This window comes from Dasypus novemcinctus, chromosome 12 (assembly GCF_030445035.2).
Source record: "Dasypus novemcinctus isolate mDasNov1 chromosome 12, mDasNov1.1.hap2, whole genome shotgun sequence".
Lineage (NCBI taxonomy): Eukaryota > Metazoa > Chordata > Mammalia > Cingulata > Dasypodidae > Dasypus > Dasypus novemcinctus.
Window position 1 is genome coordinate 7,774,802 of NC_080684.1, and position 14,399 is coordinate 7,789,200.

The 14,399-nt window shown below is 39.5% G+C and overlaps 1 protein-coding gene across 1 annotated transcript in view; it reads right to left on the reverse strand.

Annotated features, from left to right (window-relative positions):
- The window catches only part of SLC2A13 (solute carrier family 2 member 13), a 374,114-nt gene that overhangs the window by 103,053 nt on the left and 256,662 nt on the right, over positions 1–14,399 (reverse strand). Inside the window, exons 5-6 of the mRNA XM_058307802.1 lie at positions 12,216–12,379; positions 4,988–5,108 (exon numbers count right to left, since the gene is read on the reverse strand). Of these exons, the coding sequence (XP_058163785.1) occupies positions 4,988–5,108; positions 12,216–12,379 (285 nt within the window). The remainder of the gene's footprint in view (positions 1–4,987; positions 5,109–12,215; positions 12,380–14,399) is intronic.

Below are 14,399 nucleotides of genomic sequence, written 5' to 3' on the forward strand. Positions count from 1 at the left end.
GCAAGCAGACACAGAATGCACAGTGAATGGACAGAGAGAGCAGACAACTGGGGGTGGGGGTGGGGAGCAGGGAAGGGGAGAGAAATAAAAAAAATAAATCTTTAAAAACAAAAAAAAATTTAGTAAAAAAAAGGGTGATATGAGAATGTTAAAAAAAGAGAGTGGAAAGATGCTTGACATATGGTAAGGAATTAATAAATAAAAATTATTATTTTAAGACAAAAAGCATGCCTGAAATTATGCCTCGTCCTTCCTCCTGGACCACTGGGGTCACTTTACTCCTCTGAAGTTCATAAAGTTGATCTGCCCCGACACGGTCTATCTCACCCTCTAGCGAGCTCGCTCCTCTATCAGGATCCTTAACCTCTGGCTATGGACTTGGAGGAGGAAAAAAGGTCATTTGTATTTCTTTAACTTCTTACTGAAACTTAGAGTTTCCTTCATTCATGAAGGTATATTATCAATAAACTACTGGCACCAAGAGAAACCAAATATATTTTCATATAACATTACAATAGTTGCAGAAATCTCAAACTGCCATCTAAATTCACCATGGTTTTGAAACTAACAGCTGGATCTGTTATTTAGGTTAATACGAAACCATATATATTACTATATATCAAGTTTATTTAAAAAGGTATTTTGTTAACTGTACTTCAATGTGACCTTTGTACTCCTATATAATTTATTTTATACAGTTGAAAACATGACTCTAAGGCAGGGGTCCTTAACCTTTTTTGTGCCACAGACCCCCTTGCAGTCAGGTGGAAACCACCAACCCGACTATGCCCACACCACACTGTGCATTAGTTAGTAAATAGATCACAGCTGCACCCACAGTCCCCACAGGAACAAGGTTTGTTTGAATCTCAGGTCAAGCTCTCAATAGTCCCGCTTAAGAACCTCGCCCTAGGAAGCAGACCAGGATAAGGTCAAGGTCAGGAGCCGGCAGGTGGGACGCCTTCTGGGGCGGCCGCAGGTGAAGAGAATTACGCCCAGCCCAGCTTGCAAAGAGCTCAGCCTTCTCAGGTGCTTTGTAATTGTTTGCTTGCTTCTTTCTCCCTTTCGGCTGTGAGCTCTGTGAGGGCTAACGCTCTTCTATCTCAGTGTCCCCTGATCTATGCAGTTCTCAAAAATGTTTATTAAGAGATTGAACCGACTAGAAATATGCGTAAATATTTGTTCGAAAGGTCTGTATTCTTTGATTTCCCAACCTGTGCAGAATTAAACAATCAATTGCTGATTGCGTCTAAAAATCCAGGTTGTTTAGCATGCCTAATTTCATTTTTTCAGTCTTCTAATTTACCCATCCATCCAACCAAAACAGTTTTCAAACTATTTCACTGAAGAGATTCTTTTAATCTGGTTGCTATGCTCTGTTGGGAGGTGCGGTGGGGGGGAAGTCCACAGCAAAAGATATTTTCCAGCTTCTCAGACAAGGAAAAAGAAATGCCAAGGGCTACGTGTAACATGCCCTTTATAATGTAATGGAAATTATTCCAATTTAACAAATTAGACTGTTTCAATGTTATTAACTGAATGTTTTCATCACTCATTCAATATCAGCATTTACAAGAAGGTGATTTTTAAAACTTTTATTTAAACTGTATTAGAGAATATACGCCCTTACATTATCTGTAAAGTTTTCTTGGGCATTGTTATTAGAAAGCACCAGTGGCTGTAACTATAATCTACAGTTCGCACAATACTGGACGGCTTTTTCCTTTTCTTTATTAAGAACAAGAGGGACTGACTTCAAATGTGAACAAAGCTCCAGGATGACCTTATTTATCAAGGACGATGATGGGTCCTAACATGATAATATAGGTCCTTCTAGATTATAAAAGATCTAGGTCATTCCCTCTACCTTTCTTGGTTACTGCGGATCTGAATGGACAGGTTTAGACGAGTTTTTCTGAGAAGTCTGTCAAATTCAATAAGGAGCGAAAAGGGCATTTCAAATAAGAATATAAGTGACAGCAAACATTGAATATTATTCTGCTTATGTGACTGCTGTACTCTAACCAGAGAACAGGAGGAAGGGTCTCTAGATTCAAATCCCTGGAATCTTACCTCTAAGAAGCAGACACAGCGAGACTTCAGCTCAGAGGACTTTTTCTCACCCTTGGTACTGTTCTAACCGTTTGTACGGCATTTCTCCTTACATGCCGTCTGACCAATCAACCCCGCCCTCCCCTCATCCTCCAGAATAGCTCCTGAGCCCTCCATCCCCACCGCCCCTACCAGGGCTGCATTAAATCTTGCCCAGGCTATTGAATAATTTTCCTGGTCTCACTTCATCGTCACCCTTTGTCCTTCTCTAATCAATTCTCCACTCTGTAGCCAGATCATATTTTAAACACACCATCTGATAATGTCATTCCCATCTAATCACTTTTTAAAGGCTTCTCAGAATTCTTAAAATGATGTCCCAAGTTCCCCACGTGGCTTGTGAGGTCCTGCCACCCAGTCTATCTTTGTGCCTCTCTTTCCTTCATGCCTGACGTGGCCCAGCTCTGCTGGCTAATTCTGTGACTACAACAGATATCACACGTCATTTATTGTTCTTGGAGTGCTCTTTCCCTACTCTTTAAAAACTTATTTAAAGTACAGTCATATTTCCTGTCTTACCGGATTCCCAAGACACAATTTTTGACTGTGGGAAATAAACAAGGTCAGGTAGGCTGTGGGGTCTGAGCAGGACTTCGGCCAAAAGCCCATGTGTAGAGATAAAAAGGTCATGGGGACTCCTGATTATGCCCCATAATTGGCTAGCTTCCTTCAAGAAGTCCTTTCATAATCCTCCTCTCCAGATGTCAAATTTGGGTTCTGGGTATTTAAGTGCTGACAAAGATATGAACCATTATTTGGAGATAAGTTACATGATAGACACTGCTTTTTAACAATTCATATGCATTTATTGTCATCTCAAATGGCTTGTGGCTATTAGTCAACGGATGTAACATTTTTTTCCTTTTTCTTAATATTAACCCCTAATTAACACCTTATTAATAATAAGGCATATTAGCTCTGCCATCAGGTCAAGAAATGAAAATACGTTAAAGGAAATCAATGAGCAGCAAAAGTAATTCAACAATGATAGAAAATTTCAATTCGTACGCAGTGTTATGTTTTTAAGAATTATTTGAACTTTGAAGGGGTCAAGTAATTGGGGGCAAATTTTTTCTCAAAACTTGTACCACCGTCTTAGGGAGGTCTACAGCTGAAGTAAGAGCCTGTCAGGCTGAAAGTTTTGGAACTTTCTCAGGAGAGGACACCATAAAGCACCACTATATAGAAACGAACCACATGTAGTACATTTGTAGTTCTTGCTTGAATAATACTGAAGAAGAAGAAAATAAAAAGGAAAGGAAGTTGACAGCTTAAAAACCACAGAAGAATTATGGCAGTGCGTCTTAATGGCAAGTGTACCAGGATCTTCTAGAGAATGTCTCTAAACTATACTCCACTGCCTTGGTGAAGCAAATCTGTGGAAGGAGACATGGGTAGCTTTAAATGCCTTCTCAGATGATTCTATTATACTAAGACTCTCAATTCAGACACGTGAAAAGGAAAAAGTACAGTGGATTAGAAGTACAGACCCTTCTGTCAATTCTCACCCAAAGAGAGTTAGAGTATAGTTAAAAACTGTATTTAGGAGGTTACCTGCCAGCCTCATTAAATTAATAAAATCATCTAAATTGTACAAGCCATCTTACCTAACGATACAAGCAGCATCTGAAAGGGCTAGACAGAGGGGCTGCTACATCACCGTTTTTTTTCCATTAACTGAAAGTCCTGAAGACAATCTGTGTGGAGACTAGAAAAGAGGAGCCTGAAGAACAGCAAGCAGCCAGTGCTGGAGATTGAATCACGCCCGCCACACAAGGCGTGTGCAGATCTTAACCCCTGGTCTTACGGTCATGCACCAATTTGTAATAGGATCTCTGAAGATGGTCTTAGCTAAGGTGTGGCCACACTGAAGGTGGGTGGTCCTGAATCCAATATGGCTGAGGTCCCTGTGAGCAAAGGAAACTGGACATGGAAGGACAAACCGAGGAGACAGAGAAAGACCATGATGGGATGAAGGTCTGCCAAAAATCCATCACCAGAACGCTACAGCCTCTGAAAGAAAGCGCGGCTTTGCCAATGCCTTCAAAACTGTGAGCCAACCAACTCCCAGCAGTTAAGCCAACCAATTGTGTGATACAGAGAGCATCTCGGACCTGACCCAGGACAGGCCTCGCCTCAGGCATCCTTTTCCGTAACACGGTGGAAGCACGCTGAGCTTTGGGGGCTATCACCTTGAGCACAGCCCACCCGAGCACACCTTGAGAAAAGAGCACACATCCAGAGGTTTTCCCAATCCTTGCACACAAGCCCCTGGCATTTAGCCACCTTAGTTCCTCAACCACATATAACCTGTGGAGCAGATGCCACAGGGGTAGACATTCTCTAGTGAACTTCTTGCCATCTTGTTGCCCACTTGGGGGGGTGGGGTAGCTGTAGCCACATATTTCCCCTAATAAATGCTTCCGGCATTTAGTGTCTCTTTCTTCAGAATCTCGCCTGGCCCCATTGTAGGGCGGTTTGAAGCAGTCCCATTCATTTCTCCATCCGTCTATGACATGGTGTGCAAACCATTAAACTTAATATACTGTTATGCCTGTAGCTGGCCGTTAAACCACAATTTCACTCACTCCCAGCCTCTCTTTCCACTTTTTAATCCTCTGGAAGTGCCCTAGTAGGGGAAAACTTTCACCTAGATAATCTAGATGACAATCCACTGTGTTGGATATATGCATCTGGGGAAAGTTTAATTACTGATAAAAGTTATTTACTTCACCTGGAATACAAATTTCTCTTCCCCCAAAAGCCTGCATAACCAGAAAGCTCTTACATTACCTCCCAAGTTTTAGAAGAGTTAAAAACAGACAAAAAAGTTAACAGTGCTAGGTTAAGAAAGGGGAATATAATGGAATCTCACCTGTATCTTGTGCAAGTAGCGTTCTGACCTGATGGAGCTACTGGTTTAAAAGTGATGCGAGGGGAAACCTGGGCCGATAGAAGAAATCCCAAAGCAAGAACAATGAGTGCTACTGTGGTACCTTAAAAAAAAAAAAAAAAAAAAAAAGTTTTACATCAGAGAATAGCTGACCACATTTTTCCAAGGCAGACTGCATTTGGCAAGGCAAACCTCTGAGAAAATACCTTGAACCATTTTCCCTGGATTAAAAAAAAAATAAGATCCTAACAGATATATAAATTTAAAAACTTACTAGGTACATTCTTTGTGAGACACGATGAGAGTGAAATTCAAAGCACATACATTTGCTAGGCAACAGCATATTGAGATTGATTTTCTAAAGAAACACCAAGGATGGTTGACAGTCTCAAAATCAATTAATGTAACCAACACTATTGAGTGTCCAACATGCCAGGAAGTATGGAAGGCCACAGGTTCACACCAAGTGTTCCTTTCAGTGCCCAGAAATTTTACATTATGTTCTAATAATTATGTTCTAATGGCTTTGGTCACATAAGGAAACTAAAAAGCAACAGATTTGGTATTTTCTAAAGGAGTTGAAAGAGCGCTCCTTATTTAAAAAGTAGCAGCATTTTCAGAAGACTTTAAGGTTCTGAGCATGCTAAAACATGTACATTCATTTGCCTTTCTGGTTGGTACTTGAAAACAGAGTATTTTCTTTGATTTTAAGGTATAGGAATAGTGATTATTCATAGCACTTAAAGCACCAATTTTTTTTTTTAATCCCTGGCAGGAAATAAGAAAGCTTGTAAATTTCTGACTGTTGTTCTGCAAAAAAGACATTATGAGGATAAACAACAAGGGTCATGGGATAAAAGAAAATATTGCCATGTTAATTTGTGCAGTTTATTTGAATGTGGCGATATTTTAAAATATGGAATTAGGAGAGGGCATGTATGTAGTAGCAAAGTTCTTACTAGTTAAACTGGGAGGTAATTAAGATATGACCAAAAAATATTACTAACAGGATGGATAAAAGACCACTGGGAGAGACTTGACGTGCAATGGGATTGTGCAGCAGGTGAGGGGTCCATGTTTAAGGTACAGAGAGGCCGCAGCAAGCCAAGCCCCCTGAGCTGTGCTCGCTTGGCATCAAGGGCAGGGCTGAGTCCCAGCTCCGCTGTTTCTTGATGGCGTGATCTTGGATAAGGCTCAAGACAGCGCCAAAATTTAATGTTAACGTCTGTAAAATGGGCCTTAGAGAAAAGTGCTCACCGTACAGACCTGCAGTGACTTTCAGAAGTCATCATGGATCTGAAAGCTTTTTGTAATGCCATGAAACACTGTTAAATGTTAGTTGTTATACTATGCTAGTTGTTATACTGTGTTATACTATGTAATGCCATAAAACACTGTTAAATGTTAGTTGTTATACTATGTTATACTATGTAATGCCATAAAACACTGTTAAATGTTGGTTGTTATACTATGGGCAGCAGAACATATAGAAGACATTTCATGTCTTCAAAATCGTACAAAGCAGGTGAAGGGAGGGGTGGGCCTGAAGGGATGATCCACTAACAGGGCAATAAAGCCAAACACCTAAAACCAGAGTCTGTTTCCCCCTCATTGGCTTCAAGTTCAAACAGAGATAGGAATAGTTTGAAGCATTTGTGTTCTCAAAAGACGATCAAGCCTTGAATTGGGAAACAGAAAAGAGGATCTTCTCTCAAGAGAGGAGATGTATTAGGTACGACATGAAAATTATCTCTCTCTCTCTCACCTCCAACAAAGCACAAGAAAACCAGACATGAGTTTTACCATTAAATTGTTTATAAAAGAACTGAATCCCCAAGGATTGTGCTATATTTCCACAGCATATTGACCTGGGACAGGAAAGAATACAGTCTAAATATTTTTCAACCAAGAAACTCTGATACCTTAAGACGTGGAGGAATGATGATACTCATCGTTCATTAACCCTCACTAAATAACCTGTCTCCCATGATGAATCACAAACTCTAAGATATGCTTGGCATATACTTACATATGCCCAATTCCACTGATGGGCATAGAGCAGATCTCAATCATTATTTGTTGAATGGATGGACCATTATACCAGGATTTTTGTAATATTGACTAATTGTGAAGAAAACAAACAAAAAAGTTAAGACTACCGGATTGAGATCATGGGACTGGTACAAATATCCTAGATGAGAGAGAGTGGTGTAATATGGGCAATTTATCTACTCGTATCCATCTCTAAAAATAGTCCAAGGAACCTGCAAAATATGGGGAATGGACCATTCTGGATACACAAGATCATAAAGAGCTGAAGGTTTAAGCACAGAATTTATTTTTATTTTAACCTCATTTGCATTTATTTTAATACAGTTAAAAGTGAGTAGTACACCATCACCTTCTTTTTTACAACAGAACAATACCTCCCAATCCTGGCTTCCTCCTGAGAGCAAATGCCTGGGATGGACTCCAGCATTTGAATCAGAATCTCCAGAAACGTACAGATGAGATATTTTGAGCTTTACACAGCTCCACAATGACTGTGACGCTCACCAGGCTTAGTAACCCTTATGAGATAAACTCCTTAAGAAGAATGACGGTGTCTTAAACGACTTTATTTATGGAACAAAATTTAAAACCACCACCCAGCTTTCGTAATTTACTCTTTCCTGTCATATAATTACTTACCCTTAAAGCATAAAAGTACCTTAAGTTACCTATTCCCTTTCATTTACTGCTACAAATGCTTTATCAGACACTTGTTAGTATTCAAAATTATTATCATTATTGACAAATGATTCATTACTTCCACCTAATTTGAGTGTTATACAAGGAAGCTTTGAATGAAAACATCTTCTTCGGTGTGCTGTGCAGTTTTGGCACTTTATATTTCAAAAGAAGAGTCTCTCTCAACAAGCATACTGTTACTCTTTGGAATTTTAATATAATTTTTCCAATAAAGTTGTTCTCCACGGAAGCGAAACGTGTTGCATTAACAGCATTCTCAAAATATCTGACGTAATAACTTACATTAACTACCTGGCACGGGCTTGGATTGTTAATAAATACTCAGGAAAAAGAAAAACAAAAAACAACTGCCCCCTTCCCATGACTCTCCTAGAGCAGCAGTTTTCAGAGTTTGTGTGCACAAGTATCACCTGGGGTGCCTGTTTAAAACGCACAAGCTCCAGACTCCATCTGTAGAGTTTCTAATTTAGTAGGTATGGGGTAGGGTCCAAGAATTCACATTTCATTGTAAGTACCCCAGGTAATTCTGACAGAGACAACACGTGAGCAAGGTTTTCCAAAATATTCCACTACCAAAACATCTAGGAAAAAGAAAAACTCAGTGGTTCTGGCTTTCTATTACCAATAAAGCTACATAAACTCTCTACTACTAAGAGAATCAAGAATTTGTCATTAAATTTGCAATATTTACAATAAATCCTAGTTTTCTGAGCAAGCTTTGAAAACATTAGAAGTCAGAACACCACAGAATGTCCTACACTTAAAAGTATTCATGGGCTACATATATTTCTTTGTCCAAAGCATTTCTTTGTCCAAGTCTAGCTAAATATAGTATATTTGTACTAATTTTTAAAGAATAAATACCTATTCACAAAGGTTGTTTGGACATACAATTTGTTCACTATTTTTAATCCAACATAGAAAATAAGACCTAGATAAAAATATAAAATAGTAAAGAATACTGAATCAAAAGAGCCAAAAATTACAAGCTGTCAGTCAACTTAAATTAAAAATAGAACAGTGCTTAGTACCACACTTAATATTAAAGTATCAAAGAAACACCTACGTAAGAATGAATAAAACAAAAACATGCTGAAATAACAATATGACTAACACTGAATCAATGAGCATTTAAGTCTGCTGACCTCTCTTGTGAGGGTCACGCTGGAGTAACACTAAGGCACTAACAAGGCCGTGGGCCAGCATGACGTCTGCTGAAGGTGTAAACTTCCCAAGGCCACGGTGTTCGGGAGGAACCTAGTTAACCCGTTACAAAGAGGAGCTGCCTCGAGCACTGGCCCTAGTTATTAATACACGGACACGTCCAGGCTGACGAGGAAACCTGGTACATGCAACAAGCCTTCCAACGCCGAGGCCGGTGTAAAATCCACTTCGTCCCGTCCCCTGACCACACAGGTTGGAGACCGGGGGTCTACTGAACAGAAGTCGTCGCAGGCTGGAGGAATCACTGCCTAGGACTGGTAGTGGACGGAGCTGGGATGGGGGCGGTGGGGGCAGAAAAGAGAACAAGGCGGGAAAGAAAAGGGGCCACAGGCTGCTCATGCTAACAGCCCTGAGAGCTACTGGTCTTTCCATCCAAGTAACTGTCTAGACTTCGTCTCAATGGGCAGGGGTGGGCACTGGAAAGCCTTGTGGCAGAGGAACCACACACAAAGGTGAGCCAGGACATCAGCCAGCAGAGTTTAAGAAAGTCCCTGGAGGACGCTGAGACAAGCCTATTTCATAGGATGGTCAAAACAAGGGCGTCGCATCTCCTGGCAACTGCCCAAATGCTCTGCGCGCCCCTCCACCCGTCAGGAACCGTTCCAGGGGCTGTTAGACCTAACAAACGTGCTTAATCCTCATTACAACGCTACGAAGCAGGGGCAGAACGACCCCCGTTTACAGATGATAAATAGAGCCTGACCAGACCCCCACATTTCAAACCCTGTCTGGTTCTGGCACCCATTTACACAGCTTCAAAATTCTACAGCACTAACAAGAAAGTGTTTTCTAGGATTAGAATACAAGAGATGTAGGGACATGGGCTGTAGAAACAGGGCATAATTAGTGGTTTCCCCAGACCTCAAAAGCCAAATCTCAAATTTTAGAATATTTAAAACATGGGCGTCTTTGGTAGCAAGATAGAGACACCATAAAAAAATGAGGGTGTCCATTAACAAAAGCCTGAAAGCATCTATTACATCCTCTTAGAGACGACCTCAATATCAGGGATATGAGCGCCAATTCCCAGGCTACTGTGGGAATCTATCTCTAGCACATCACTGCCTGACGGTCAGTCCTCCTCTTGTTGAGAGATGATCATCAAATGCACTGTTAGATAGCTCTATCTGGAATATTTTTCTTGCATTAAGTGAAAACCTTTGTCTTTAGAATATCTACCATCTGCTGGAACAAGGTATCTGTCAGGTCTCCTGTCAATCTTTTTCTTCTCCAAGCTCAACATCTCGGGTTTCTTCAACGGGTTTGTGAATACGCGGTGTTAAGCTGCCACTTCCCCCTCACCTCTCACTGCCCTCTCTTCCTTGGTTGTTGCACTCATATTTGCCCCTTACTCAGACGCTCTTCCTCTCCCCTCCCCCAGAGGTGAGGGTCGGCTCCTCTCCTTGTGTCAGGGGAGGGTTTCCACTGCTTGGGGAGAGCAGGAAGCGGGCAGCATTCCACTCTTCCTTCCGGGGTTAGGGATGGGGGCGTAGGAACTCAGAATTTATTTTATTTTTGAAATCTGAGACAAGAGTTGAAGCAATCTTATTAGATCTGTTTTAGGTATAATTTGGTTAAAATAAAATGGAGTTAGGTTAGCCTGCAGACTTTACATTTTAATGGAAAAAGCATTCTTACCCCAAACAAATTTATAAAGGAGCTATTAGAGCACAATCAATTGAAAGGCAGGAATCTGCTTGAATAGTTGCCAAAAAAAGAAAATTATATGATGCAACCATGTGAAAACAACAGTAAAGATGGGTCTCATTCCGTGAAGGGAAACAGCCTTTATGTCTCAGAGAATTAGTAAATATAATGGGCAGAATTCAAACAAAAGGAAACGTGAAATTGAGAAAAGTTGTGCCTTATTTAGCTATCATAAAGGACAGATGTAACCAGTCAGGATTTACCCTAGAATTTAGGGTTGCTTCAAATACAAAGGGAGTCTGTCCCTGCTTTGTAAAGAAATTATATGGTTCCAGTACTCCACTGTTGAAAGAGCTCTGAAAGAAAATAAGATTCCAAACTTTAAAATATAACATACGCTAAAAATCAAGTAGACACATTTTGGTAGTTTCTCAGAAAGTTATGTATAGACTCATCATAAGACCCAACAATCCCACTTCTAAGTATATGCCCCAAAGAACTGAAAGCAGGGACTTGAACGGATATTTGCACACCAATGTTCACAGCAGCGTTATTTACAATTGCCAGAAAAGATGGAAACACCAAGTGTCCATCAACAGATGAATGGAATAACAAAATGTGGTATATACATACAATGGAATAGTACTTGTCTGTAAAAAGGAATGCAGTTCTGATGATAAAATGTTAGAAGTCAGAACTTCTCATTCTAGTTGATGCATGCTATATGCACGAACCTTGAGGGTGTCGTGTTGAGTGAAATAACTCAGACACAGAAGGACAAATATTGTCTGATCTCACTTAAATATGATGAGAATATGCAAATCCATAGAGTTAGAAACTAGAAGACAGGTTACCAAACCAGAGTGATGGTCGCAAATGGGGAACGAATGCTTAATGGAAACAGAGTTTATAATTGGGATGATGGACAGGTTTTGGTTATGGACACTGCTGGTGGTAGCACAACATTGTGAATGTAAGTAAGACCAATAAACTGTATATTGGTAGGTGCTTAAAATGGAAAACTTTATGTTGTATATACGACACCAGAATAAAAAAAATTTTTAAACTGCAGAATTGCTCAGCACAAAAAGTGAACCCTAATGTAAATCTGGACTATAGTTAATAGTATAATTATAATAATATTGTTTCATCAATTGGAACAAAATTACCACACTGATGCAAAATGTTAATAATAGGGGAAACTGTGAGAGGGAACTGTGTTTATGGGAACTCTGTACTGCTGCATGATTTTTCTGTAAATAGACTTCTCTTAAAAAAAAAAAAACCTAGTTTACAAATACCAAGTTTTTCAATCATGGATAGAATAAAAAATGATTATTCTTTTCACATGTATCTTTGAACAGAATTAAAAACAAATGTTACCCTAAGTAGATCCCAATTGTTCTTACAATTCTAGTTTCTAGTCACATATCTTAACATTCATTAAAAGATTTTCCCCCTCAAGGAACACTAATTTTGTATCATTTGGTTAAGAAACCCACATCAAAAATAATATTAGAATTATATTTTTGAGGAACATTATCATTAGAGGAACACTGATAACTGGATTCATCGTCCAGGCACCCACCTGCTAAACTACCAAGGGTAAGCTTTCTGCGACCCACTTTCTCAACAAGCCAGACTCCCACGAGCGTGAAAATGAAATTTGTGAAGGCTGTAACCGACGCCAGCCATATTGCGAGTCTGTCATCTTCAACACCAGACATCTGCAGAATGGTTGCACTGTAGTACCTGCGAGGCAAAGAATGAAAAAAAATTGTTGCTGATAGTTATTCAAAGAAACAGTCAGATAGAAAATACATGGCCAACTCAAAAAAAAAAAAAAAAAAAAAAATCTAAAACAAATAGCTGCAGGAATAACGTCAAGTTAACATGGAATTCACGAAGGCTGTTTTAAGCCAGGGCCCTTGCCTTGTTCTTTATATTCCACTAGTGCTGAGCAGAGAGCTTTGAATTGGGCAAATTCTCATTTAAATTTGAGGAATTATTCCTTTGATTAAAAACAAATTATAAGTTGAAAAGAAAGCTATAATTTATGGGAAAAACTACATTATGACTAACATTCTTCCATAAAGGTCTACAATATAGGGACTATTCAGAAAAATGTATATTGGAATTTGTATAATCAAGAAAACACGCTGAAGTAAGCAGAGAGTGGGCTCAAGTCTTCAAAAATGAAATGCACCTTGGAAATGAGGGGTAATGGCAACAGGTAGGCTCACTAAAACTGTCAAGGACAAGCTCCCAGTCCATGGAATGATTTAGAAGCATCATACATGGTGAAATAATGGACCTAAAAGAATCGTGGCTTCTTACCCATAATAAGGAAAGTGTGATATAGTGGCAGAAATCTGGTATAAGTAAAGTGTCTTCAAAGAACACACAAGGAGTAAGGGTGTGTCAGTATTTATATGGCTTTATGTAAGCAAATGAGAAACTGATGTGATGTACATACATGATGTGGGAGTGGACTTTTAGTTCCTAGAAAAGTGTACCCTTTAGTGACGTCAGTTTCTTGTCTCTAGCAGAGGTTCTATGATTTGGGTCTGTGGACTCATTCTTCATTAAATAAATTCACTTGAGACTGACTCTTAAAAGACTAGAGAGGCAGATGGATGGAACTATCTTGCTTGCAGTTGCAGACTCTCTCAGTTTCTTGGGATGGGTGTTGTCCATCATCTCCTTATTAGTTGTCCCAGGTGAGTCCAATGAACTGGAGAGTAGGTGTTGCAACTCTCTTGAGATTTAGGGCCCAGCTGGCAAATGGACAGCCCAAAGATTTAAAACTCTTGGATGTATACCTATCAACTCTAGTACTAACTAGAGGTTCAAACAGATCTAAGCCCCCTCTCAATTAGACGCGGAGTGGGCATCACCATCTCAGAATCCGAAGGATTGGGGAATGAATGATGAACTAGAGTAGACTCACTGTTATTCTACTACAGACTTACTGTGATTCTACCAATGGAAGAATGTTTATCATTGATGTGGAGGCAGTGGCCACTGGAGGTTCTGAGGGGAGGGAGAGGGAAATATGGGGGCATTTTCGGGACTTGGGAATTGTCCTGAATGACACTGCAATGACAGATACAGGCCATTATATATCTTGCCATAAATTACAAAATTATGTGGGAGAGAATGTAAACTACAATGTAAACTATAATCCACGCTTAGTGGCAATGCTCCAAAATGTGGTCCATCAATTGTAACAAATGTATCACACTAATGAAGGATGTTGTTAATGTGGGAAAATGTGCAAGGGGTAGGGAGCGGGGCAGATGGGAATCCCCTGTAATTTTTATGTAACACTTATGTAATCCAAGTATCGTTTAATATATATATACATATATATATATATTTAAGACTACAGAGGGAAAAGGATGATAGGTTTCTCAAAGGGCATTTCTTTTCTGGTAGAAATATCAGTAGCTGTCAGCAGCTAATTACTATAAAGTTGACTGTTTATACAAAATACTCTTGGTGAATTACCTAAATGAAATGTGATAGAATTCAAATCCTGAAGACCCACTCTGAATCATGATTTTGCCTAGCTTTCCAAGCCATTCTAAAACAAGTTAGCTTCATCCATAATCTGACAATGGGAATCCAAAGAAAAATGTTAAATCGAGCTAGTCATTTCCATGGTTACAATCTACATTTAGATATTTATCAACATTTTCATAATATTTTAAAAATAAAATCATTTTAAATACTTTTAAGTCATCACTGATTCATCAATGACGTCTGTCTA